The sequence below is a fragment of the Grampus griseus genome, assembly GCF_964374135.1.
Source record: "Grampus griseus genome assembly, chromosome: 3".
In the NCBI taxonomy this organism is placed as follows: domain Eukaryota; kingdom Metazoa; phylum Chordata; class Mammalia; order Artiodactyla; family Delphinidae; genus Grampus; species Grampus griseus.
Window position 1 is genome coordinate 119,035,387 of NC_139019.1, and position 26,021 is coordinate 119,061,407.

At 40.0% G+C, this 26,021-nt stretch overlaps 1 protein-coding gene across 2 annotated transcripts in view; it reads left to right on the forward strand.

The window, feature by feature from the left end:
* ARHGAP26 (Rho GTPase activating protein 26) overlaps positions 1-26,021 on the forward strand; it is a gene marked incomplete at its 5' end in the record, with an annotated part of 471,037 nt that overhangs the window by 270,585 nt on the left and 174,431 nt on the right. For both annotated transcript variants that reach the window (XM_082652237.1, XM_082652238.1), the window contains 2 exons: positions 6,753-6,818; positions 11,300-11,374. In XM_082652237.1, the coding sequence (XP_082508363.1) occupies positions 6,753-6,818; positions 11,300-11,374 (141 nt within the window). The remainder of the gene's footprint in view (positions 1-6,752; positions 6,819-11,299; positions 11,375-26,021) is intronic.

Genomic DNA, 26,021 nt, shown 5'->3' on the forward strand with positions numbered 1-26,021 from the left:
TTTGATCAAAGGAAAGTTGAATAAATTTCCTAGGGAAGTTTTTCAGACTAGGAAAAACTTGTCAAATACCAGCTTTAGCAAAGTGGTAATTCCATCTAATTCATGTAGGTCAGCTCCTCTCCTTTTGAGGAGAGGTCTGAGGTCTGTTAGAATTTCTGGGATGCACATATGGGGTAACTTTGGGCATATCCCAAAGCATCATTTTTTCAGACTACATGTCCATCAGTCAACCTGTGATATGGAAAGGTCTCTTCTATTCAGAATTGGTGATTTGGCCACTTGTTGCCTAGTTTCTGGGTGTTGTGAATACTGAGGATTTGGAGATAGGCGACAGCAGGTCAGTAATTTTTAGCAGAGGCGTTCCTGGACCTGAAGAGTGGGTAGCACCAAATTCTAGGGGGGAATGCTCTTGTCTTCTAGAGCTTTCTCCATGCTCAGGCCTGTCTGACTGTTCAGATGGCTCAGTTAGTGTGACGTGAAAAGAAGTAGCCAGCCTAGTTTCATACCACACGCAGCACAGTGCTAGTGATGCCTCAGTGGGCAAGCAAAAGATTTCTCAGAGTGTCCAGGAAACCTAAACTTGGTTTTATCTCTTCTATTCCATGTCTTGGCTTGCACAGCTTTCGTTTTTCCCTTCTCTAGGACTGATTCTTGGGGCTGTACTGCTTGGTGGTAATACCTCTTTGTACTGATACAGGAAGGAAGGAAGCGGTTAGATTAAGCCATTCATTTCTTTATTTAACCTCTGTATCCTCACAAAAGATGGACTAGCTGAGGACCAGAAGCTTACTTAACTCATCTACTTTCATAGGGTGTACATCAGTTGAAGTTTGAAAGGTAATTCTGACTCTAAGACACTGCCCCTCAGCAACTCTTCCTGCCATTCAGTCACCAATTTACCTATCCTTGCATCCAAAATGAAAAATTACACCAAATGAAAAGTTACAGGCTTCCACTTCATTTCTAGCACTATAGGGGCAGTGAAAGACAGAGATATAGTAGTGAATAAAATAAATAAGTAAAGTTATACATGGACCATTGCCTTTATGAACGCATATCTGGTTTGGTAGACAGACATTTTTTGCAGGATCATACCATCCATCCATCCATTCATTCATTCATTCATTCATTCATTCATTCATGCCATACCATGCAGCTTGTGGGATCTTAGTTCCCCAACCAGGGATTGAACCTGGGCACTTGGCAGTGAAAGCGCAGAGTTCTAACCACTGGACTGCCAGGGAATTCCCAGCATTATACTAATAAAGGTAAACCTGTAATTGTGCTGCATACTCTGAAAGAGAGGTTGATGGCATTATATCCAAGTGCATGATGGAGGCATTAATCCAGGTGGAGGGCTCAGAGAGGCTTTTTTGAGGAGATGATACTTGATGGGGGAGACCTGAGAATTCTGAGTTATTTGGGCCAAGGGGCTCCCAGGTGAAATCCACAGCTTGTGCAAAGGCTGAGGAGAAAGCGTGGTCAGTTGGATACTCGGAGAGGAAGCCAGTGTGGTTGGGATGCTGAGACATACGGGAGGGACTGAGATGAGGCTGGGGCCAGACCATGCAGGGCTGTGTGGGCCATGTTAAGGGCTGGGGTTATCGTCCCAAGAGCAGTGGGGTGTCACTGAGTGTTTAAGCAGAGAGGTGATGTGGTCTGGTTTTGTCAAGGTCATGGGTGCTGCGGGGTGGAGGGCAGCTTGGAGGGAGCCAGAGGAGGTGTGAAGAGACCAGTTAGGAGGGCCTTGCAACCATCCTGGTAGCAGATAACCAGAACCTGGTCCAGGACCAGGGTGGGTGTGGTGAAGGCAGAGAGAACTAGATACAATTGAGACTCAGTAGGAGGTAAAACTGAGGTGATCATTTGGATATGGGGGGTGAGAAAGAAGGGGAGTGCTGAGGGTGAGGCTCACGATTTCATTGGAGTTCTCACCCTCTACCATCACCCATATACCTCTTTGGGGTTTTTTTGTTTGTTTTGTTTTTTTTTTAAGGCCAGGCAGTGTCAGATGAGGTAGTGTGAGGTACTAGAAGCTACAGAACAGGGCATTGAAGGTTATGCTAAAATCCTGTGTGTACCTGGCCCACCAGCTTCCTTCTTTTAAACAATTTGACTGAACCTTACAGTATGTTGTTGTTTTAAGCCCATTGCAGTAAGACAGTCAGTTCCTGAATTTAACCTGCCTCCTTCCTGTCTGAGTGCGTACCCTGGGCATGATAAACATAAGCCCCAAAGGTCGGCCAGGCATCCTCCTCCCACTTCAGCCCGAATATTCTCCAGGTTGGCTGAGAGTCAAACCACCTGTCTCATGTCCTCCTGTTCTCCAGAGAGCTTTGAGAAAATAGGTTTGTGTGACCCTGGCCCTTTCCTTTCTCTAAAAGCAGACAAATAATGCTTCAAAAGTTGACATGACACTTAAGAGGATGACCCTTTTCTAACTTGGTGGGTCAGCCTGGGTGTTTGGTGTGAGCTCTGTGAACATTCATTATACGACAACTGTTTGGCCTGCCCTGTGCGTAAACCTGGGCAGAGGTGAACTCGAGGGTGAGTCAGGAAGGTAAGCTGGTCCAAGCCTTAACTGCCAGACGGTGGGTGTCAGGCCTGGGAGCCACCGGCCCTGCAACAATTCATCAGCAGTCAAATTAAGGGAATAATGCAAGTAGATATTTGATGAGAGATTATTTCTGGAGATTATAAGGATACAGCAATTGCAAATAAATCCCTGACCTTTTCTGAGCCTGGGCTCAGTAAAAGAGCTGAATCACCTGCTTGAAGGGATTAAGGACAGCCGCTTCCATCTGGCGGGCTGCTCAGACTTTTTCTGTCATTAGCAAACTCTGCTTGGTGGTGGTGGTGTTCTAAACCTTTTAGTGGAAACTGGATTTTCCAAGTAGGAGATCTCAATTAACTTAGATTATGCACCTGCTGGACAGAGATCAGGACTAATGATCTGGGTATGGATGCACTGTAGTCCCTATCACATCAGGGGTACTCGGTACATGATAAATGAGAAAACAGTTGTTCATCATTAGTAACCTAATCATAACATCAGCAGGAAACTCAGGTTGATGAGAGTAGCAGTCAAACCTGTGTACGTGCGTGGGCGTGTGCGTGTGCCTGTGTGCGTGTGTGGTGGAGGGGTACCAGAGACAGAGAGATACAGGGAAGTGCTAGTGCAGGGGGCAGTGTAATAATTTATACCAGTTCCAGTTCAGAGATTTGGAATAATGATAGGTAAACTGTATTTCATGAGTTCCTTATTGGGAACTGTTGTTTGATATGAATTCCATTTCTTAACACAGTTTTGTTTATAAAACTGCAATAATTATCAGTACGCAACTTGAACACATCAGAGGCTAATAGAGAGTTACCTTGCGCTCTTAGCATTTGACTTTGCAGTATGTGAATTTGTTATATGTATTTGGACTTAGACAACTAATATATACTAATAAATACTGTTACATGTGTAATGTGGAAGGCCTTTATGTGTAGCATCTGTGTAAGATTTATTTCAAGAAAAGGGGTTTGCTGGTATAAAACAAAATGGAGAACTTCTAATGTTGGGAAAACCAAAGAAGGAACATTTATTCAGAGATTTGTGGGGGGAGCACGGGGGGTTGCTTTGCCATTTTCCAAAATAAATAATTGTAGTTAATGTAGGTTAGTGGAATTTAGTTTTTTTCTGGATATACTTGGGAGGTTCCATTGTGTTCTCTTCCATTAGCAGTTACTTACCTAGAAAAGAATCCAGCTTCCCACAGTTCCATGAGGAAAGGTCAAGGACTGATTTGTCTCTACAGGGTTATATCTAGCTTTGTCCGTATTTCTTCTGCTAGTTGGGCTGGTGGCTTTATGAGCACATATCTTCTGGCCACTGGGGTCATCACTGTCAGCTGCCAGGTTATTTCCAGTTTTTCAAAACTTTTACCCAAGTTCAGGGTAAGGAAGCAAAATACTCTTTGTCCAGAACAGAAGTTCATCAATGCCTAGAACAAGACCATGTTCACAAACCTACTCTTAAAATTTCCAAATTTGGAATCTGTCTCAGCAGCTCCCCAGAGCACTGTCCACAACTGCAGTTCTTAATCTCCCAAACTTCTTTGACTATCATTCCTATGCAAGGATCCTCTTAAGCACATCTCAAAAGAAGAACCAAAAGGCTTCAACTGACTATTGAATCACATTATGGACATTTGGGAAACCTCCTTTAGTATAGAAAGTAATTTTCCCTCTAACAAATACTTGCCAGTAGGCTCTGTTCTGACTGTTGTATAAAGGAATGAAAATTCTCCCCTACACATGAAAAGGTGCCCAACATCATTAGTCATTAGGGAAATGCAAGTCAAAACCACAATGAGGTACCATTTCACACGCACCAGAACGGCAGTAATAAAAAAGACAATAACAGACGTTGGCAAGGATGTGGAGAACCTTCATATGTTGCTGGTGGGAATGTAAAATGGTCCAGTGCTTTAGAAGGTGGTTTGGCATTTCCTCAAAAAGTTAAGCATAGAGTTACCATATAACCTAGCACTTCCACTCCTGGGTACATACTGAAGAGAAATGAAAATATACGTCCACACAAAGATTTGTATGTGGGTGTTTCTAGTAGCATTATTCATAATAGGCAAAAAGCAGAAACCAACAGCTGATGAATGGGTAAATGGAATGGGGTATATCCAGACAATGGAATATTATTTAGTCATAAAAAGGAATGAAGTGTATTAATGCTACAACATAGAGGAATCTGGAAAACATTATACTAAGTGAAAGAAACTAGATACAAAAGACAGTGTATCATATGGTTGCATTTATATGAAATGTCCAGAGTAGGCGAGTCTATAGAGACAGAAGGTAGATTTGTGGTTTCTAGGAGCTGAGGGAGTGGGGGAAATAGGGAGTTACTGCTAACATGTATGAGGTTTTTCATGGGGGAATGATGAAAATGTTATGTAGAGAGTGGTGATCTATATATTTGTAAATATACTAGAAATTAATGAATTGTAAGCTTTAAATGAGTGACCCTTACAATATGTGAATTATATCTCAATAAGGTCGTTATTTAAAAAAAATCTTGCCTAGATTCCAACAGATTTTTAGGCTGTGTATTATAGTTTGTTATAAAATTTGGGAAAAGTCTGTGGTATGAGTTGAATTTCATTTGGAAGAGTGATCTCGATCTGAGTCAGAAAGCTTGATACAACCGATTTGCAGAGTAAACACTTGGTTCATACTAGAAGAAGCAAGGGATTGAGTTAGTAGGCTCCTTATAGCTTTAAGGGTATAAGAACAATGGTTTGTATAGCAGGTGGTCTCCAGGAAGAAGAACATTGTTTTCCTCCCTGTCTGGTACTTTACTTACCATCCTAGAGGCCAAGTATATTTATTAATAAGTACCACCAAGTGATAAGTACACATGTAAGAGCAAGAGCTGATTCGCTTTGGGAAGAGAAGTTTGGGGAAATTAGAATTCCTTTTTAATTTGATTTGGGGAATTTTCAGTGATTTTTTAAAAGGATTATTTTCTTCATTGGACCTACATTCACCCGTATATATTAAGAATTGGAGAGATTCCATTTGGGTTAGATCCAAGCTGAGTTCAAGTTCAGCTCAGTTCTCATATTTTACAAGTTTATTTCTTGCCCTGGGATGATGACAAATGTTTATAAATACTCACCTTCCTCCTTTCTGCCATTCCCTTTTCCACTTGGAACGCTGGTTTGTAGAATGTCTTGTCCTGATGTCCTAAGGAGGTCAAAGATGAACCCATTCTTGAAGATTACCACCCACGTCTAATCATTGGGTAACCAAAGCATGGGGATGAATTTTGGTGGGTTTCCAGCCCTGTTGCCAAGTGGGCAGTTGGTTCTATGCTGTGGAAAAAGTTGCTGCTATTTGCCATTTATTTTCTGAGTGACATTAGGGGGTTTTGGAGCAGATGGAGAACCTGTCACCGCCTGCTGATTTACCACACAGAGGATGGCTCTTCTGCCTTATTGCTTTTTCCTTAGATAACGTCTTTGTCCTTGGCTATTTTGATTTTCCTCCTGGTCACTTTTCCTTTTTTCTAGTCATCTGAGCAGAATTTTATTCCTCTCTTTAACTCAGAGTTACTTTTTATTTTAATGTTTACTTTTATTTTATTTTTCAGTCACTTTTAAGGCAGTTAAGGTTGTACAGGCTCTGGAACAAGTCTCCCACATATTAACTCTGCAACTTTGGTCAAGATATTTAGCTTTGCCAAATCTCAGTTTCTTCATGTGTAATTTGGGACTCAACCTAGAGGACTTGCTAGGATTAAACAAGGTGAGCTCTGTGGAGCACTTACCTGACATTTATCGAGCATTTACTTTATGCTTTTTGAAGGAGACCAACAAGCAGTTAGTCCTACAGCTCCTGATAATAACAAAACAAGTTAAAGTTTGCTTAGTTATTCCTTCAGTAAAGTGCTCATCGCTGTGCTGCAGTTGTGTCAGCTGTAAATAGAGGATAACCTTGCAGAGAGTTACCATGAAGATTAAATGAGATAGTATGTGCAAAATGGTACTTAGCACTGTACCTGGCATATGGTAAGCTCCTCATGAATGCCAGCAGTTTTACATTTTGAATCATTCCTGTACTTTCAGTGGAAAAAATGAAAAGGCTACATGGCCACACCATGGGACTGAGTCATTCTGGGTTGGTCAAGCACTGTTCCGGGGTTGGTGTGCACGGCTAGCAACTTGACTGCCCCTTTCTTCCTCTTTCAGCTGCACAGTTGGACAGCATTGGCTTCAGCATCATCAGGAAATGCATCCACGCTGTGGAAACCAGAGGTAAAGTAGTTAAACAGATGGCATTATTCTCAGTGAAGGTTACACATCTGGTGAGGTGGCAGACCTGCTACCTGCTGTTTCCCAATTTCAAGTGACTCATTAACTCTCCAAATGCCATTGGCGGTGTGTTTCCACAAGGCCTGTTGCTCTGTAGTGCAGAGGCTCTCAACTGATTTAGTTGTCAGCCTCTTCGGCTGATCAGAAGATTGTTTTAAATGCATGCTTATCAAATACATAGGATTATAAGGAATCCAGTTACTGAAATTCAGTTAAAATACTAAAACCATGGTTGTGATATAATAATATATGTGTTTCTTTGCTAACACTTTCAGTTACAGTGGTGGGTCTGATAACTAGCATAATTCAGAAATAGTGATAGTTCAGGGTATCTGTAACAACGGTAACGTGTTCGGAAAATATCTGTGGTTTCTGACCAAGTTGCAGGTACTGCTAATGCTGTGATTTGTTGCTTATATTGCAGTGGAAGGAAATGTTTAATTTCAGTTATAGATTAGTGGAAATAAAGGTGTGGTTGTTTTCCTATGGAAGTTGATAGACACCCTGAATTCTCCAGTGGGCCACTGGGGGTCTGTAGACCCCAGGTTAGGAACCCTGCCCTGGGCACTATCTGGGTAGGGAGAAGGGGTCAGGCCCCTGTTTTCCTGCCGTGGTGCTGTGGTCAGGCCCTGCCTGTCAAACACTGACCTTTCCTGGGTCCGTAGGAACAGCGCTTTGAGGTCAGGGAAGCTGGTTCATCCCCGTGATCTCCATCCCCTCCGCAAAGATCTTCGCAGAGGGGATTCCTCAGTTCCGGCAGTTTCGAGCTTTGAATGCACTGTCTGTTGTACGCAGAGAAAAGCTGATCACTGTCTTTCCACTGGATTTGATTTGAACCATTGTCAAAGATGGGAATCTTACTTATTCTACAGCCTCTCAACCCTCCAGCCCTTTTTATTTGTTTGAGGAAGTTCTGTCTTTTAAAACAGAAATATGCCAGTTCAGAAGTATAAGCATGTTTATAAAGGCTATGAAGCACTGAGTAGAGGGGAAGAAAAAAAAATACCCTTATAAGTTCTATTCCTAGGTATCTAGTCAAAAAGTATTCTTTCCTAGGTAATTATTTTAATGTGTGCTAACATTCTTATAGATGTTTCCTTATTTCTGCTATACCTTCCTTCAATGAAGAGTTAAGGTAGCTTGCAAAGATATGTAAAATATAGGCAGAGAATGTAAAGTAGTAGGCGAGATTTCTGGGAACTGATCTTGAGGAAATAAGGTCATGGGCCAACTTGAGCCACAAAGATGTTTATACTATGGTGTTAAGGTAAAAAAATCAGAAACTGGCCAGGTGTCTCAAAAATCGGTTACATCAACAGTGTGCTCCATGCATGCAGTGAAACACTGAATCACTAAAAATGCAGTGGAAATACATTTATGGAAATGCAAGATTTTCATTATTATATATCAAGTGAAAAATGCAAGTTACGAACCAGCCTGCCCACTCTGAACGGGTTCTGGGGATAGTGGGGAGGGGAGAGATCATACCTGCACAGGTTGTCAGTGGGTGTCTCTGCTGGTTTTCACTATCTTCCATGGATTTGTCTATTTTCCATAACTGCAGTTTCTACATTTTTTTAAGTGTGTATTACTAAGGTAATTTTTCAACAGCCAGTTGATTTTTGCTCATCGTTTTAAAAGAAAAGAATGAGAAATCAGAGGTACAGGCTTAACAAAGGTAAAGGCATAAAAATGGAGCTAAAAATGAGTTCAAAACAGAAGTCCCCTCCCCTTTACGATGAAGTTCACGTACATGCCGGAGGTGGGCTGACGGCTTAGTCTCTCAGTTCTCAGCCGCCAAAACCAAGAGGGCCACCTAATCATTTAAAATCCTTCACAGAATCTGTGTGATAAATGCAAACGCATAGCTCAGGAGGATGACTTTTTCTGATATAAAACCAGAAAATATGTGCAATAAGCAGTAGAGGAAGAAGAGGGTCACCACTTGGTCTGGTCTCTTAACCTCTGCCTCCTCCTCCCCTCCCCCTCTAAAATGAGGATGAAGATGATGTATTTTAACAGCTAGAGAAGTTTTCATTTAGCACAAAGAGGAATCGAGGACGGTGTGTGTTAAATGCCATTTTTGCATAAATGCTTGGAAGGAAGTGGGTTGTCTCCCTACTGCAGTACGTGTATGTACACACATATTGGTGGTGACCAGAGGTGAACAGACTTCCCGTACTCTCTGAGGTCCATTAATCATCCAGCAGGAGCTGGGAGTGTGTCAAGCTCCAGGAAAGCACAAGGACAAAAGAAGTAGAGATGTTTCAGAAAGGATAAGCCCTTCGAGCCACCCCATGAATGAATAATGGTTCTGCTACTCAGTGACTTGGGGCCCATCCCTTAGGAGACCCGGGGTCTCCTAGCCGGTGAAGCAGGCAGGATGATGTACATGCGTTTTTTTTTTTGTTTTTTTTTTTCAGCTGCGTCAGGTCTTGGTTGCAGCGCGTGGGCTTCTCTCTAGTTGTGGCATGTGGGTTCTCTCTCTAGTTGTGGTGCCCAGTCTCCAGGGTGCATGGGCTCTGTAGTTTGTGGCACGTGGACTCCCTTGTTGAGGTGCACGAGCTCAGTAGTTGTAGCGCGAGGGCTTAGTTGCCCCGCCACATGCGGAATCTTAGTTCCCCTACCAGGGATCGAACCCATGTCCCCTGCATTGGAAGGCAGATTCTTTACCACTGGACCACCAGGAAAGTCCTGATGTACATGCTTTTACAATCCATTTGAGCTGTAAAATCCTCTCATTCCAGACCACTTCCTTTTGTTTATCAGTTCCACTTTTGTAGAGGTCTTGTTGAAGACACTGCAGAATCAGCCTTTTCCCAAGTTTATTCCAGGAAATTTTGTTTTGACCCCAAACTGACGAATGTTTTATTCATTCTGTCCTGTACTGTAGACTGATCTAGGTGCTGGGGATATAACGGTGAAGAAGACAGAATCACTGTACTTAAAGTTTACATGGTAGTTGTGGGGGAAGACAAACAAGAAACCAAATAAGAAAGATGATTTCAGATACTCTTAACTACTATAAAGAAAAGACAACTGGGTAAGGCAGTGGCCAATAGTGTTGGTCATTGGGATGCTTTCTTTTGAAGAGGGCGCATGTAAGCTGAGACCTGAATGATGAAAAGATCTGGGAGAAGAGTGTTACAGGTAGAGGGAATCTTGTTCAGAGGCTGAGGTTTGGAGGCATGAGCTTTGTATATTGGAGTAACAGGAAGGCTGCTTCATGCTGGAGCAGCATGAAGGTGGTTGATAAAGCAGTCAGAGGTGGGCCTGTGCTCAACCTTGTAGGGCCTTCCAGGCCGTGGTAAGTTTTGATTGTGATCCAGATGCAATGGGAGGCCATTGGAAGGTTTTTAAGAAAAGAGATGGTTTGAACTGATTGATACTTTGAGAAGCTCATTTTGGGTACTGGGTGGAGAATGGACATCAGGGGAATAAGAGGCAGCAAGAGACCAGTTAGTTGAGAGGTGTCAGATATGATGGGCTTAGGACCAGCAGGAGAAAAGTCATTTCATATCACTTGGTCTGAATGTAAATGATACAGTGATGATCTAATCCTTGCAGTTAAATGAACAAAGTACTGAGGCGAGTTCGTTTTGGTTCTTTGTTTGGGTGTTTGAAGGTGAACCCCTTTTAGCCTATTTGAATGTTTTCTTGGGTTTAAGAAAGCTGACCCACTTTTTTCGTTTTTTTTTGGGGTACGCGGGCCTCTCACTGTTGTGGCCTCTCCTGTTGCGGAGCACAGGCTCCGGATGCGCAGGCCCAGTGGCCATGGCTCATGGGCCCAGCCGCTCTGTGGCACATGGGATCTTGCCGGACCGGGGCACGAACCCGTGTCCCCTGCATCGGCAGGCGGACTCTCAACCACTGCGCCACGAGGGAAGCCCCTCTTTTTTCTTTATGAAGAATATTTGCACCACAAATGAATGGATTTTCTCATTTCTCAGTTTTGGCTAATATTGTCAAAAATTAAAAATGCCCCAACACCTCAATATTTGCCTTCTCTATGTGAAAGTAATTTGTAAAGTGTTCATCCTTTTCTGTAGTATGAAAAATTTTTTTATCATTTCATTTTTGTCTTTTTAAATTAAAAAACTGGTTAAATATGATATGTTTAAAAGTATATATTTAGCATCTTTCAAAACTCTTCAGATGCTGCCTTGGCAAGAGAAGAGGGAGGTTTCCTGCCCCTCTGATGACTGAACTAATACGAGGGCTGAAGTGTGCAGCACATCCATGAAATCCTAGACAGTTGTACCAAATCCCACTCCTTCGCTAAGAGCAGAGCTGAGTGACAGGGGACTTTAATTAGAGCAGCTTTTAGAAGGCCCGAGAAAATGAAAAAAAGTGCATTTGGCTGGGTTGGCCTGACTTGTGTTCTGACATGCCTCTAATTAAATCATCACTGTTTCTCTTCTCAGGGATCAATGAGCAAGGGCTCTACCGAATCGTGGGGGTCAATTCCAGAGTGCAGAAGCTGCTGAGTATCCTGATGGGTGAGTGCAGTGGCTCTGCCAGGCAGTTCCCAACGGTTGAAGGGGGAGCCTCTTGAGAAGGAATCTGGGTGTCCAAGAGGTAAATCCCAGAAACCAACTGACCCACTCACCAGCGGTCATGGCCATGGGCATTACTGGAAGAGACATTGCATGGAATTGGACAAAACAAAAAATGGCCAGTCCAAGGCTCCACACCCTCTCTGTGGACCTGGTTACCACCAGTCCAAGTAGCGCTCCACCACTCATGTGACCGCCACAGCCTACTCTGTCTTTAATAGCTCATGACTCCCTCTGTCCTCTTTGGAGACCGGCACTTCATGGGGCACACCCATGGCCCAAGGAAGCTCAGTCCTTCTAGCCTGCAGAGGACCTCAGATCTCATGTTCCTAGTGACTGAGGAGGTGTCATCCCATGACTCCCAGATAAAATGTGTAGCAGCAGATAAGTCTTCTGATCCTCTTTGCTTCTAGATTCCCACCTAGTCTCTGTCGTTTGAGCAGCAGAAGCTCCTTTGCAGCTGGCTGGCATAAATATACAACCACTGTCTGTAACTGTGCAGCATTTGAATCAAAAACCCATGAGCCAATGAGCCAAAGTTGCCTAGGCTGCACATTTCCTGTATTTTTAGACATGAATGCAGGCAGCCTCGGTGAGTCACGTGGATCTAAATGGCAAACAGATCAGATTTCACAGGTCCCTGGCAGTTACTCATCCCCATGGAAGCCTAGCCATGCAGTGTTAGAGAGAGACTGTCGCTCAGGGTCCCCGCTCAGTGTTTTGGGCAGGGACACTGCTCTTTGTTAGTATTTGTCTTTTTTTTTTTTTTTGCCATCCCAGTTTCTGAAAATAATTTTTATATGTATAGAAATCTCACCTCTCATGTTGATCAGAAAAGCTGTCTCTTTTCGAGAGAGTTACTTGCCTCTTGTAAGCAAAAGTCTCGTGTATGGTAGTTGCAGTGAGATCAGTTTGTTTAGCCATTCACCCTATGAAGGACAGCTGGGTTATTTCTAGTCTGGGGGTGAATAATGCTGCTGTAAACACTGTGTACAGGTTTTTGTATGAAGATTAATTTGTTTCTGTGGGATAAATGCCCAAGAGTGCTGTTGCTGCGTTGTACAGTGATATGGTTAATTTTTGAAAAGTTCTAACGTAAGAAAGAATGAACAGTCTAACAGGTATCAGTCCTCAGTCGTTCATTTCCAATCAGAGCTGCAAACATTTGTGGAGTGTCTGCTCTCTGAAGCAGATTGTCAGGTGCTAGAGATGAAACTTTAGAAAGAGTCATTCTTTGTTTGCAGAGTATCCAGGTAGGGGGAGTTACGTATGTGTGTGAAAACTGTAACGTAAAATATGATGTTGGCACCCAGTGGGAGCTGGATCTAGAAGACGGAGTAGTGAAGGAGAGAACAGAAGAATAATTCAGATTCAGGACATGTCATGAACCAAGAGGATTGATTTCACTAGTAGTAGTAGTATTTTAATATTTGAAAGTACTTGAGGCTGCAACAGGAGAGTGAAAGCTGAAAAGCTGAAATGGCCCCTTTGGTTGAGGAACTTGAATACTGTGCTAAGGAGTTTGGGTTTTTTTTCCTCTGTAGGAAGTAAGATGCTATTAAAATTTCAAAGTAGTGGAGTTGTATGTGTTAGTACTCTTTTTACACAAAAGTGTCAAGAAGACAATTCAGAATAGTCATTTATTTGTTCACATTACTGGTGAGTCCAAGATGGCAGAAGCATGGCAGGGTCTGGTGACTCCACATTTGTTGGAGGCTTTCCCACTCCTTTCTTCTGGCTTCTCATTATTTGTAAGCTCTACTTGTCTTCATATTGACTATATTCTCTGTGGGAAGGTCCCAGATAATCCAGCCTCAGTGGTCCTTGAAGCTTGTATCACTGAAAGAAGTGTGTCTTTCTTGATGGTTTCGACAGAAGGTCCCAGGGTGGACTTTGATTGGTCCATGTGGGGGCCATTCACATGATTCATTTCACAGTCTCAGGCCAGTCACATGACGCACAGAAGATTGATCCTGTGCCTGTCTCTGGTGATCCCATGCCACCTCTAGGAGGTTGGTGGGTGGGGGGCAAGTAGGGTGTGTGAGGGGTTAGTCCATAGAACCCTGGGGACTGAGCAGGATTATTAATAGAATGATAGAGGAGTGCTTTTCTGAAATAATGCTACTGGGTGATTTTTTAAAAAGTATGTCCAACATAGGTGTAACTCTATCAGATGCTAGTTTTAGGAGGATAATGCTGACAGCAATGTGGAGCACACATCTGATCATGGAATCATATGGAGGAAGAAGACAGTTGGTATAGATTAGGCAGAGCATACCTGATCAATGGCTGAGCCAGATAGCTGCTCTGAGGTCAGGAAAAAAGGACAGGCTCAAAATGACTGGAGAAAGAGAATCAGTGGGCCTTTGTAACCAACTAGGTACAGGGGAGTCGAAGGGGCAGAGAGATTTCAGAGGCAGCAGATGATTATGTAAGGTGACACTAATGAAAAGAAATACGACATTTTAGACGGGTTTGCTAATTTAAAAAAGAACTATCTTAGCTCATTTGTGCTAAGCAAAGAGTGGTATGAAAAGATCTTGTTTTTATCACTTCCCTTAGTGACATTTGAACAAGATATTTGTCCTGTTCTCTTCCTCAGTTTTCCTAGGGACAGACAAAATAATCATGAACATCTAAGAAATGTCATGAGAAATAAAAACCAGCAGCTGAAAAGTCACAAGGCCAGCTGTCTCTGCCAGGAGGACATTACAGATAGACTGGATCCCAAACTGAGGTTCAACCAGAGTTGAGAGATGACCACAGTGCAAGATCTAATCAGAAGTGTTGAGAATGGTATCTGGGATTCTTACTATCAATTAAGTTAAACATGAGATAGTTAAACATGAGATCTTGGAATTGAGGGATCAATTAAGTTAAACGTGAGATCTTGGAATTGGGGGATCACCCATTAGGTCAGAGAAACTCCAGACCTGAAGGCAGAGCCCTGTCTCCTTTCCCCTTTGTGAACATGCTCTCATCTTCATCAGTTTTTGGTACTTGTCCTATACTGGGTTAGCCAAGAGTGTAAAAAATATGGCTCCTATACTCCAAAGCCTCTCCCTGACATGGCTGGGTTGAGTGTGAACCATTCATTCCCTATTCTGGGTTCTATATTCACTGGATGGCGTATTATGTACCAGGTACTAAGATTTTGGATTATTGGTCAGTCTCTCAGAAATGGAATAGTGCATTTTTATTACTGAAAATATGAGTTAGAATTAAGTAAAACCAGAGGTTTCCTTTGATCACTCGGAGTTGGCTTTGTGTACTCTTGATACATTGGGGGACTGTAGGTAGGAGGAAGAATAGAAGAGCCAGACTATGAGAACATCGTATTTTGCTGATTAGGATTCCTTAAGAAAGCTTGCCAGAATTTCTCATAGCATATGTGGTGTGGCTTCCTGCTAGTGTCATACCAAGTGCTGCCCCTCATCCCTTCCTCCTGGCAACAGAGGTCATTAGTCTTTGAAGAGTGAAGAGGAGGAAGACTTGTAGATTCCTAGAAATAGCGTGGCTTCCATGTGTGTACTGTTTGTTTGTTTACTTTTTCTCCCCCGGTATGTTAAGTAAAGATAAATCTTTCTAAAGTTTAGCTCAACATTTAAAAAATACAGACAGCTCTGTCTATGCATGTTCAGTACATGTCTGTCTCTCCCTGTATAGTTTTTTATAAGAGATTTTTAAAAAATTAATTAATTTATTTTTGGCTACATTGGATCTTCGTTGCTGTGTGGGCTTTTTCTAGTTATGGCAAGTGGGAACCTCTTTTCTTTGCGGTGACTTCTCTTGTTGCGGAGCACAGGCTCTAGGCACGCGGACTTCAGTAGTTGTGGCACATGGGCTCAGTAGTTGTGGTGCGCGGGCTTAGTTGCTCCGCGGCATGTGGGATCTTCCTGGACCAGGGCTCGAACCCATGTCCCCTGCATTGGCAGGCGGATTCTTAACCACTGTGCCACCAGGGAAGTCCCATGTATAGATTTTTAAATACCTTTTTCTGATTAAAAGTTATGAGTGGTCATAGTAGCAAATTTGGAGAAATAGAAAAAGTAGAAAGAAGAAAAATAAAAGTCGGGCAGACCAGAGACAGTCTTTACTGACCATTTCATCATATGACTGTCACCTTTTAAATATAATATTCTATCATATAACATAAAAAATACAAATTGGAATCACACTGTGCATATATAATGCTTTTAGCAGTCTTCTTTCACATAACAATACAGTGTCTATTTTATGTTACTCAGGTTCCTCTAAAGTGCGACTTTTTTGGGTCATGTATTGTGTAGGTCAGCCCCCTATTCCCAGATCCATAGACTGATTTCAGTTCTTCATCATTCTAGAAAGCACTCAGGTGAACATCCCCATGGGACAGGATAGCAGAGGTTTAGAGTGTACATTCTGGAGTTAAGCAAGTTATAATTAAACTGCTTGTCCATTTGACTTTACACAAATTATTTAAGCCCGTCTAGTCTTCTATCTCATTATCTGTAGTAATAGCCTCTGCCTCTGTAATAATGGAAGGATTAAATGAAAAGATGCATGTGGGTTGCTGAGTCCAGAGCCTCCACATGTTAGTCACTAAATGTTAGCTGTTGTTATTTTTAATTTTTTAAATAAATTTATTTATTTTTGGCTGTGTTGGGTCTTCGTTGCCATGCAGGGGCTACTCTTTGTTGCAGTGCGCGAGCTTCTCTTTGCGGTGGCTTCTCTTGTTGCGGAGCACGGGCTCTAGGCGCGTGGGCTTCAGTAGTTGTGGCGTGCGGGCTCAGTAATTGTGGTGCATGGCTTAGTTGCTCCGTGGCATGTGGGATCTTCCCAGACCAGGGCTTGAACCCATGTCCCCTGCATTGGCAGGTGGATTCTTAACCACTGTGCCACTAGGGAAGTCCCTATTTTTAATTTTTATATGCATATTTAATTATTTCCTTAGGGTTTATTTTAAGATGTTGAATTGCTGGGTCAAGGTATGTACATGTTTTCAAGGCCTTTAATTGATATTCCCAAATTTGCTGTCAGCAAAGTCTGAGGTGAGTATCCTTTACCACACACATCCTTGCCATACTCTATTACTTTTTTGCATTTAAATTGTAAGTACTTTTTGAAAATAATTCTGGTGGAAGCTGACCATTTTTCCTATGTTTTTTGCTGGTTTTTATTCTTTCATGAATTGCCTGTTTGTGTTCTTTCCCTATTTTTCTATTGATGTATTCATCTTTTGAATTTAAAACCGTTTTAGGTATGGAGGCTATGTTACCAGTATTTTTTTTCAGATTATCATCTTGAACTTTATTTATGGTACTTTTGTTTTTGTTTTGTCTTATGAATATTTAAAATTTTCATGAATTCAAATCTTTTATGAAGTCAGTCTTTTTCGTATATGGATTATGCCCTAAAAGACCTTATCCGTTTCAGGACTACAAAACCTTTTTATTTTCCTTAAAATCCATCTGGAATATATTCATGCAAAAAGGAAACTAACTCTCCTTTTCCTCAAATACTTATCTGATTGACAAATAACCATGTAAGGAGAAAATTTTTCCCTTTCCACTACTTTAAATATCACCATATAGTCATTCTCTTATACATGTTGGGGTCCAGTGAAGGAGTTTTCACACATATTTTTCTAAAGGAAAACAGATTCTTTTTCTGTTTGTTATTCTGCAATTCTCAGTCTTTAAAAAAATAAATCGTCTTCATTTTTCATCTTTTAATGTTTGTTTTTCTCTAGATTCTTTGCATTATAGCAAAATTCTAAAACTTGCACTCTATATCCATGCCATTTATTTAAATTTCTTTTGGGCTGATTTTTTTGCTGCTTATAATGCAAATTTTAATTGCATAATTGAATTTTCAGTGTTTTTACTAACTTATTTAGCTCTTTTCATTTCTGCCTTTCAGCTATCACCTTTATTATTTCAGTCTGTTTCTTTTTTTGCTTTGATTTCTTATTTCACAACATCCATATTTTTCTGAATTTTATTTATAATACAGAACAGATGCTTTCTGAAGTGTTTTTAGAGTGCTTTGGTTTCTGTGTTTCATGAAAACAAGTATTTTATCAGCTTTTTTATCTTCTTTTTCATTAAACCTAAACACAGAGACGTTTATAAATCTTTGCAGTTAACTTCACTGTGGGTAGATTCTCCTTGCTCTGCTGCAGTTTTCCTGAGTCCTGTTAGAATCCTTCTCTCACATGATATTAGAGCACTGTTGTACGTGGTTCCATCCAACTTTCTGGCGCTCTTAAATCTTTCATTTAGTGTGGACCTACCTGTACTCATGAAAAGTTTTCTCCTGGTTCTGCTATTTGGTCATGGTTCTGGGAGAAGTGGAGTTACTTCCTGGTTAATCTGAAGTGTGCTGTGGTTCTTCACTTGTCACTGTCATGTTTCTTCTAGGACTTTCCCCTTCTGAATTCACTTCCCTTTATATAAGCAGACACCCCTCCACTTCTGTCCCAGTCTCATTTCACTGCCCGGATTGTAATCTCAGGATACTGAGCTGTGCTCTGGTTGGGTAGGAGCAGTGCAGCATGGCACCCCTCCCTGGGGTGGCTTCGGCTATACTTTAGGGTGGGTGAAAGGCCGTCGCCTATCACATTGTTCCCCCAGGTGGGTCTTCCTCCGGGCTTCACCTGAGCTTTGCCTGGTGGATATTCCTCTGGGGACAGGCAGAATGTTCACTGTGAGCCTCATTTTCTGTGCTGTTGAACCTTTCTGTCCCTTCGTGTGTGTATGTGTGTGTGTCTTTATTAGTTTCTCACAGTGGTGGTGAAGGAATGAAAGTTTAGTGTTGCTATTTTTTCTCTTCTTATCCTGTAACTTTTTCCGGTTTTGTTTTGATTTTAGTTTTTGTTTGTTTTACTAATGTTTAAAGTAAGGTTGGTGCTATAGAGAACACATGGAAGGTATTAAATTGCGATGCTTTAAAGCACCAAGTTACAGTAGAATGCCACTGATATCTGATCCAGCCATGAACCATCCTTCTGACTCCTCTGGGACCTTCATTTCTCACACCCTTTCACAGCACAGCATAAATAAAAGCAAGCAAGAGCTTCTTCCCTAAGAAACCCTAAAGTAATAGATATTTTTCATGACAACTTCTAAGACCAAAAGGCTTGCAGAAACAGCCCCAAGGTTTGAAGACTAGTCTTGTGGAAGCAGCAGAGTCATGCACGTTGTATACTTCCAATTTTAGCCACCAGTAAAGAGGAGCAGACAAATGATGACCAGGACTGGGAGAGAGTAGACTGCTTGGATGAAGGATTGATCCTTCTGGGAACTAGTAAGGTCACTATTAACCACAATCTGGACTTGCCAGAGAATGGAGACCACAGATGGATGCTCATCTTCCTGTCTGCTCTTTCCACTGTCATCTTTGCTTATAGGGATGCTTCAGGCAGGTTCTCCTAAGACAGGGACTTGAGACAGCAGTAGCTTTTGGATCTCAGAACAGAAGTGGCTGTAAGTACTCTGGATTCTTAGGCACTAGATATGGAAGGTGTTTAAAGTTTTTAAGAGGTACAACTTTTATAATCAGAAAAAAATTGATAAGCAGATTTGCTTATCAAATTGCCAAGTATTAAATCTAGCCTTGCAAGAATTGCCTGTAGGATAAATAAAACGAAGTCTTAATTTACACAGAGGATAGTATACTTACATGAACAACTTCCTCAAAGATGTAATGGAGATGGAGGATGTGAAAGGCTCAAGAAGATTTTAGATAAAGACAAACAAAATACAACTAATGTTTAAATGCAGGAAAGCAAGATGATATTTTCTTTGGAATGACATATAGATCACTGGAACAGACAGGAGAATCTAGAACTAGGACCCACTCATATATGGTCAATTGATCTGTGATAAAGGTGTCAGAATAATTCAATAGGGAAAGGACATTTGTCTCAACAAATGGTACTAGTACAACTGGACATCCATATGAGAAAAAAATAAATTCAACCCTTATCTTAAACTATATACAAAAACTAACTCAAAATAGATTATAGTCCTAAACCTAAGAGATAAAACTATTAAACTTCAAGAAGAAAACACACAAAGCAGGAACCATAAAAGAAAAATCTGATAAACTGAACTTTACCCAAATAAAAAAAAGCTTCTACTCCTAAAAATATATTAAGAAAGAGAAAAGACAAGCTACAAGAGAAAATATTTGCAAAATATGTATCTGATAAATGATTTGTATCCAAAATGTATTAAAAATAACTCTTGCAATTCAGTAGTCAGAATGTAACCACCCCAGTTTTTAAAATGGACACAAGATTTGAACAAACAGTTCACCAAAGAAAATACACAGATGGCCAAAAAGTACATGAAAAGATGACCAACATCAGTAGTCATTAAGTAAAAGCAAATTTTAACAATGAGTTATTTCTACACACCTACTAGAATACCTAAAATTTCAAAATTAAACACATGACCATATCATGTGTTGATGAAGATGTGAAGCAACTAGAGTTCTCCTATTGGCTGGTGGGAATGCAAAATGGCCCAACTGTTTTGGAAAAACATTTGGAAGTTTTGATAAAGTTAAACATATTTATCATATGACCCACTCCTACATAGTTGTACCCAGTTCCACTCCTAGGTATTTACCCAAGAGATGAAAATGTAGTCCATAAGACCTGAATGCAGATATTTACAGCTGCTTTATTTGTAACAGCCAGAAACTGGAAACAACCCAAAGTCTACCAACTAGTCAATGGATATGTCCATAAAATTGAATAGTACTCAGTAATAAAAGGATCAAACTACTGGCCTATGCAACAACAGGGATGGATTTCACAAGTATTATGCTATGGAAAGTGGTTGCCAGGGGCTAGAGATGGAGGGAGAGGGGATTGGCTATGGAGAAAGAGGCACAGGAGAATTTTTGTGGGGGATGGGGGTGATGACAATGACTTACATCTTGATTCTGGTGGTGGTTACCCCATGACTATATATATATTTGTCAAAAATCATGGAAGTGTGTACTTTAAAAGGTTGAGTATATCTCAGTAAACTTGACTTTAAAACACACACATAGGAGAGGATTCTCAATTTTCCTCCTCAGTAAAAAATGCAAATTAAAGCAGATGACTTTTTTTTTTAACCTATTTTAACTTTTTTTTTAACCTATAAGATCAAAGTGTTTGATTACACATTGTTGTCAAGGATTTGAGGAAGGAGTCACACTCATGCTTAAATGTAATGGTACAACCTTTGAGAGGTTAGTTGAGCAGTATCTTTCAAAATTAAAAATGCACATACTTTTTGACTCAGAAATTCCACTTATAGGAATTTTTTCTCTAGGTAAGACATATACAGTGTAACAGTGGTTTATATCATTGTTTACCATAGCAACAACCAGTGAACAACCTTCATCTCCATGAATAGGGGCACTAACCATGGTACAGTGAAGTACTGTAAGGTAGTGTTATTATATGGAGCAGTTTCTTAAGATATTGTTAAATGAAAATAGCAGTGCACAGAACGACATCTATAATGTGCTTCCATTTGTGTTTTTAGAAAGCTGTACATATTCATAAAACTCTTTGTTTATGTACATACTGTTAGAGATTGCATACATGCACAAAACCATTATTGAGTCATCTCTAGCACAGGAAAGCGTTACCTTTTGATGTTTATCTATTTGTTTTGCTTGAATTTTTTTTTTTTGGCCGTGTTCATATATTACCTTCTCAATTGAAGAGAAAAAAGTTTTAAAAAAATTTTTGAATTATATTTTATTTTATTATACAGCATGTTCTCATCAGTCATCAGTTTATACACATCAGCGTATACATTGTCAATCCCAATCACCCAATTCAGCACACCACCACCACCACCCTGCCGCTTTCCACCCTTGGTGTCCATACCTTTGTTCTCTACATCTGTGTCTCAATTTCTGCCCTGCAAACCAGTTCATCTGTACCATTTTTCTAGGTTCCACATATATGTGTTAATGTACAATATTTGTTTTTCTCTTTCTGACTTAGTTCACTCTGTATGACAGTCTCTAGATCCATCCATGTCTCAACAGATGACCGAATTTTGTTCCTTTTTATGGCTGAGTAATATTCCATTGTATATATATACCACATCTTCTTTATCCATTCATCTGTCGATGGGCATTTAGGTGGCTTCCATGACCTGGCTATTGTAAATAGTGCTGCAATGAACATTGGGGTGCATGTGTCATTTTGAATTATGGTTTTCTCTGGGTATATGCCCAGTAGTGGGATTGCTGGATCATATGGTAATATTATTTTTAACTTTTTAAGGAACCTCCATACTGTTCTCCATAGTGGCTGTATTAATTTACATTCCCACCAACAATGCAAGAGGGTTCCCTTTTCTCCACACCCTCTCCAGCATTTGTTGTTTGTAGATTTTCTGATGATGCCCATTCTAAGTGGTGTGAGGTGATACCTCACTGTAGTTTTGATTTGCATTTCTCTAATAATTAGTGATGTTGAGCATCTTTTTATGTGCTTCTTGGCCATCTGTTTGTCTTCTTTGGAGAAATGTCTATTTAGGTCTTCTGCCCATTTTTGGATTGGGTTGTTTGTCTTTTTAATATTGAGCTGCAGGAGCTGTGTATATATTTTGGAGATTAATCCTTTGTTGCTTCGTTTGCAAATATTTTCTCCCATTCTGAGGGTTGTCTTTTTGTCTTGTTTTCCTTTGCTGTGCAAAAGCTTTGAAGTTTCATTACATCCCATTTGTTTATTTTTGTTTTTATTTCCATTACTATAGGAGATGGATCAAAAAAGATGTTGTTGTAATTTATGTCAAAGATTGTTCTTCCTATGTTTTCCTCTAAGAGTTTTATAGTGTCCAGGCTTACATTTAGCTCTCTAATCCATTTTGAGTTTATTTTTGTGTATGGTGTTAGGGAGTGTTCTAATTTCATTCTTTTACATGTAGCTGTTCAGTTTTCCCAGAACCACTTACTGAAGAGACTGGCTTTTCTCCATTGCATATTGTTGCCTCTTTGTCATAGATTAGTTGACCATAGGTGCCTGGGTTTATCTCTGGGCTTTCAATCCTGTTCCATTGATCTGTATTTCTGTTTTTGTGCCAGTACCATATTGTCTTGATTACTGTAGCTTTGTAGTACAGTCTGAAGTCAGGGAGTCTGATTCCTCCAGCTCTGTTTCTTTCCCTCAAGACTGCTTTGGCTATTTGGAGTCTTTTGTGTCTCCATACACATTTTAAGAGTTTTTATTCTAGTTCTATAAAAAATGCCATTGGTAGTTTGATAGGGATTGCATTGAATCTGTAGATTGTTTTGGGTAGTATAGTTATTTTCACATTATTGATTCTTCCAATCCAAGAACATGGTACATCTCTCCATCTGTTGGTATCATCTTTAATTTCTTTCATCAGTATCTTATAGTTTTCTGCATACAGGTCTTTTGTCTCCCTAGGTAGGTTTATTCCTAGGTATTTTATTCTTCTTGTTGCAGTGGTAAATGGGAGTGTTTCCTTAATTTCTCTTTCAGATTTTTCATCATTAGTGTATAGGAATGCAAGAGATTTCTGTGCATTAATTTTGTATCCTGCAACTTTACCAAATTCATTGATTAGCTCTAGTAGTTTTCTGGTGGCATCTTTAGGCTTCTGTATGTATAGTATCATGTCATCTGCAAACAGTGACAACTTTACTTCTTCTTTTCCAATTTGTATTCCTTTTATTTCTTTTTCTTCTCTGATTGCCGTGGCTAGGACTTCTAAAACTATGTTGAATAATAGTGGTGAGAGTGGACATTCTTGTCTTGTTCCTGATCTTAGAGGAAATGTTTTCAATTTTTCACCATTGAGAATGATGTTTGCTGTGGGTTTGTCATATATGGCCTTTATTATGTTGAGGTAGGTTCCCTCTATGCCCACTTTCTGGAGAGTTTTTATTGTAAATGGGTGTTGAATTTTGTCAAAAGCTTTTTCTATATCTATTGAGATGATTATATGGTTTTTCTTCTTCATTTTCTTAATATGGTGTATCACATTGATTAATTTGCGTATATTGAAGAATCCTTGAATCCCAGGGATAAATCCCACTCGATCATGGTATATGATCCTTTTGATGTGTTGTTGGATTCCGTTTGCTAGTATTTTGTTGAGGATTTTGCATCTATATTCATCAATGATATTGTTCTATAATTTTCTTTTTTGTAGTATCTTTGTCTGTTTTTGGTATCAGGGTGATGGTGGCCTCATAGAATGAGTCTGGGAGTATTCCTTCCTCCACAGTTTTTTAGAAGAGTTTGAGAAGGATGGTTGTTAGCTCTTCTCTAAATGTTTGATAGAATTCACCTGTGAAGCCATCTGCTCCTAGACTTTCGTTTGTTGGAAGAATTTTAATCACAGTTTCAATTTCATTACTTGTGATTGGTCTGTTCATATTTTCTGTTTCTCCCTGGTTCAGTCTTAGAAGGTTATACCTTTCTCAGAATTTGTCCATTTCTTCCAAGTTGTCCATATTATTGGCATAGAGTTGCTTGTAGTAGTCTCTTAGGATGCTTTGTATTTCTGTGGTGTCCGTTGTAACTTCTCCTTTTTCATTTCTAATTTTATTGATTTGAGTCCTCTCCCTCTTTTTCTTGGTGAGTCTGTCTAGTGGTTTATCAATTCTGTTTATCTTCTCAAAGAACCAGCTTTTAGTTTTATTTATCTTTGCTATTGCTTCTTTGTTTCTATTTCATTTATTTCTGCTCTGATCTTTATGATTTCTTTCCTTCTACTAGGGATTTGTTTGTTCTTCTTTAATTCCTTTAGGTGTAAGTTTAGATTGTTTATTTGAGATTTTTCTTGTTTCTTGAGGTAGGCTTGTATAGCTATAAACTTCCCTCTTAGAACTGCTTTTGCTGCATCCCATAGGTTTTGGATCGTCGTGTTTTCATTGTCATTTGTCTCTAGGTATTTTTTGATTTCCTCTTTGATTTTCAGTGATCTCTTGGTTATTTAGTAACGTATTGTTTAGCCTCTATGTGTTTCTATTTTTTACAGGTTTTTTCCTGTAATTGGTATCTGCTGTTATAGCATTGTGGTCAGAAAAGATGCTTGATATGATTTCAGTTTTCTTAAATTTACTGGGGCTTGATTTGTGACCCAAGATGTCATCTGTCCTGGATAATGTTCTGTGCGCACTTGAGAAGAAAGTGTAATCTGCTGTTTTTGGATGGAACGTCCTATAAATATCAATTAAATCTATCTCATCTGTTGTGTCATTTAAATCTTATGTTTCCTTATTTATTTTCATTTTGGATGATCTGTCCATTGGTGTAAGTTAGGTGTTAAAGTCCCCCGCTATTATTGTGTTACTGTCGGTTTCCTCTTGTATAGCTGTTAGCAGTTGCCTTATGTATTGTGGTGCTCCTATTTTGGTTGCATATATATTTATAATTGTTATATCTTCTTCTTGCATTGATCCCTTGATCATTATGTAGTGTCCTTCCTTGTCTCTTGTAACATTCTTTATTTTAAAGTCTATTTTATCTGATATGAGTATTGCTACTCCAACTTTCTTTTGATTTCCATTTGCATGGAATTTCTTTTTCCATCCCCTCACTTTCAGTCTCTGTGTGTCCCTAGGTCTGAAGTGGTTCTGTTGTAGACAGCATATATATGGGTCTTGTTTTTGTCTCCATTCAGCAAGCCTGTGTTTTTTGGTTGGAGCATTTAATCCGTTCACGTTTAAGGTAATTATCGATATGTCTGTTCCTATTACCATTTTCTTAATTGTTATGGGTTTGTTTTTGTAGGTCCTTTTCTTCTCTTGTGTTTCTCACTTAGAGAAGTTCCTTTAGCATTTGTTGTAGAGCTGGTTTGGTGGTGCTGAATTCTCTTAGCTTTTGCTTGTCTGTAAAGCTTTTGATTTCTCCATCGAGTCTGAATGAGATCCTTGAACGGTACAGTAATCTTGGTTGTAGGTTCTTCCCTTTCATCACTTTAAGTATATCATGCCACTCCCTTCTGGCTTGTAGAGCTTCTACAAGCTGTTAGCCTTATGGGAGTTCCCTTGTATGTTATTTGTCGTTTTTCTCTTGCTGCTTTCAATAATTTTTCTTTGAGTTTAATTTTTGCCAATTCGATTACTATGTGTCTCAGCAAGTTTCTCCTTGAGTTTATCCTGTATGGGACTCTCTGCACTTCCTGGACTAGGGTGGCTCTTTCCTTCCCCATGTTAGCAAAGTTTTCTACTATAATCTCTTCAAATATTTTCTTGGGTCCTTTCTCTCTCTCTTCTTTTTCTGGGACCCCTGTAATTCGAATGTTGGTGCGTTTAACGTTGTCGCAGAGGTCTCTTAGGCTGTCTTCATTTCTTTTCATTCTTTTTTCTTTATCCAGTTCCGCAGCAGTGAATTCCACCATTCTGTCTTTCAGGTCACTTATCCGTTCTTCTGCCTCAGTTATTCTGCTATTGATTCTTTCTAGTGTAGTTTTCATTTCAGTTATTGTATTGTTCATCTCTGTTTGTTTGTTCTTTAATTCTTCTAGGTCTTTCTTAAACATTTGCATCTTCTTGATCTTTGCCTCCATTCTTTTTTCGAGGTCCTGGATCATCTTCACTATCATTATTCTGAATT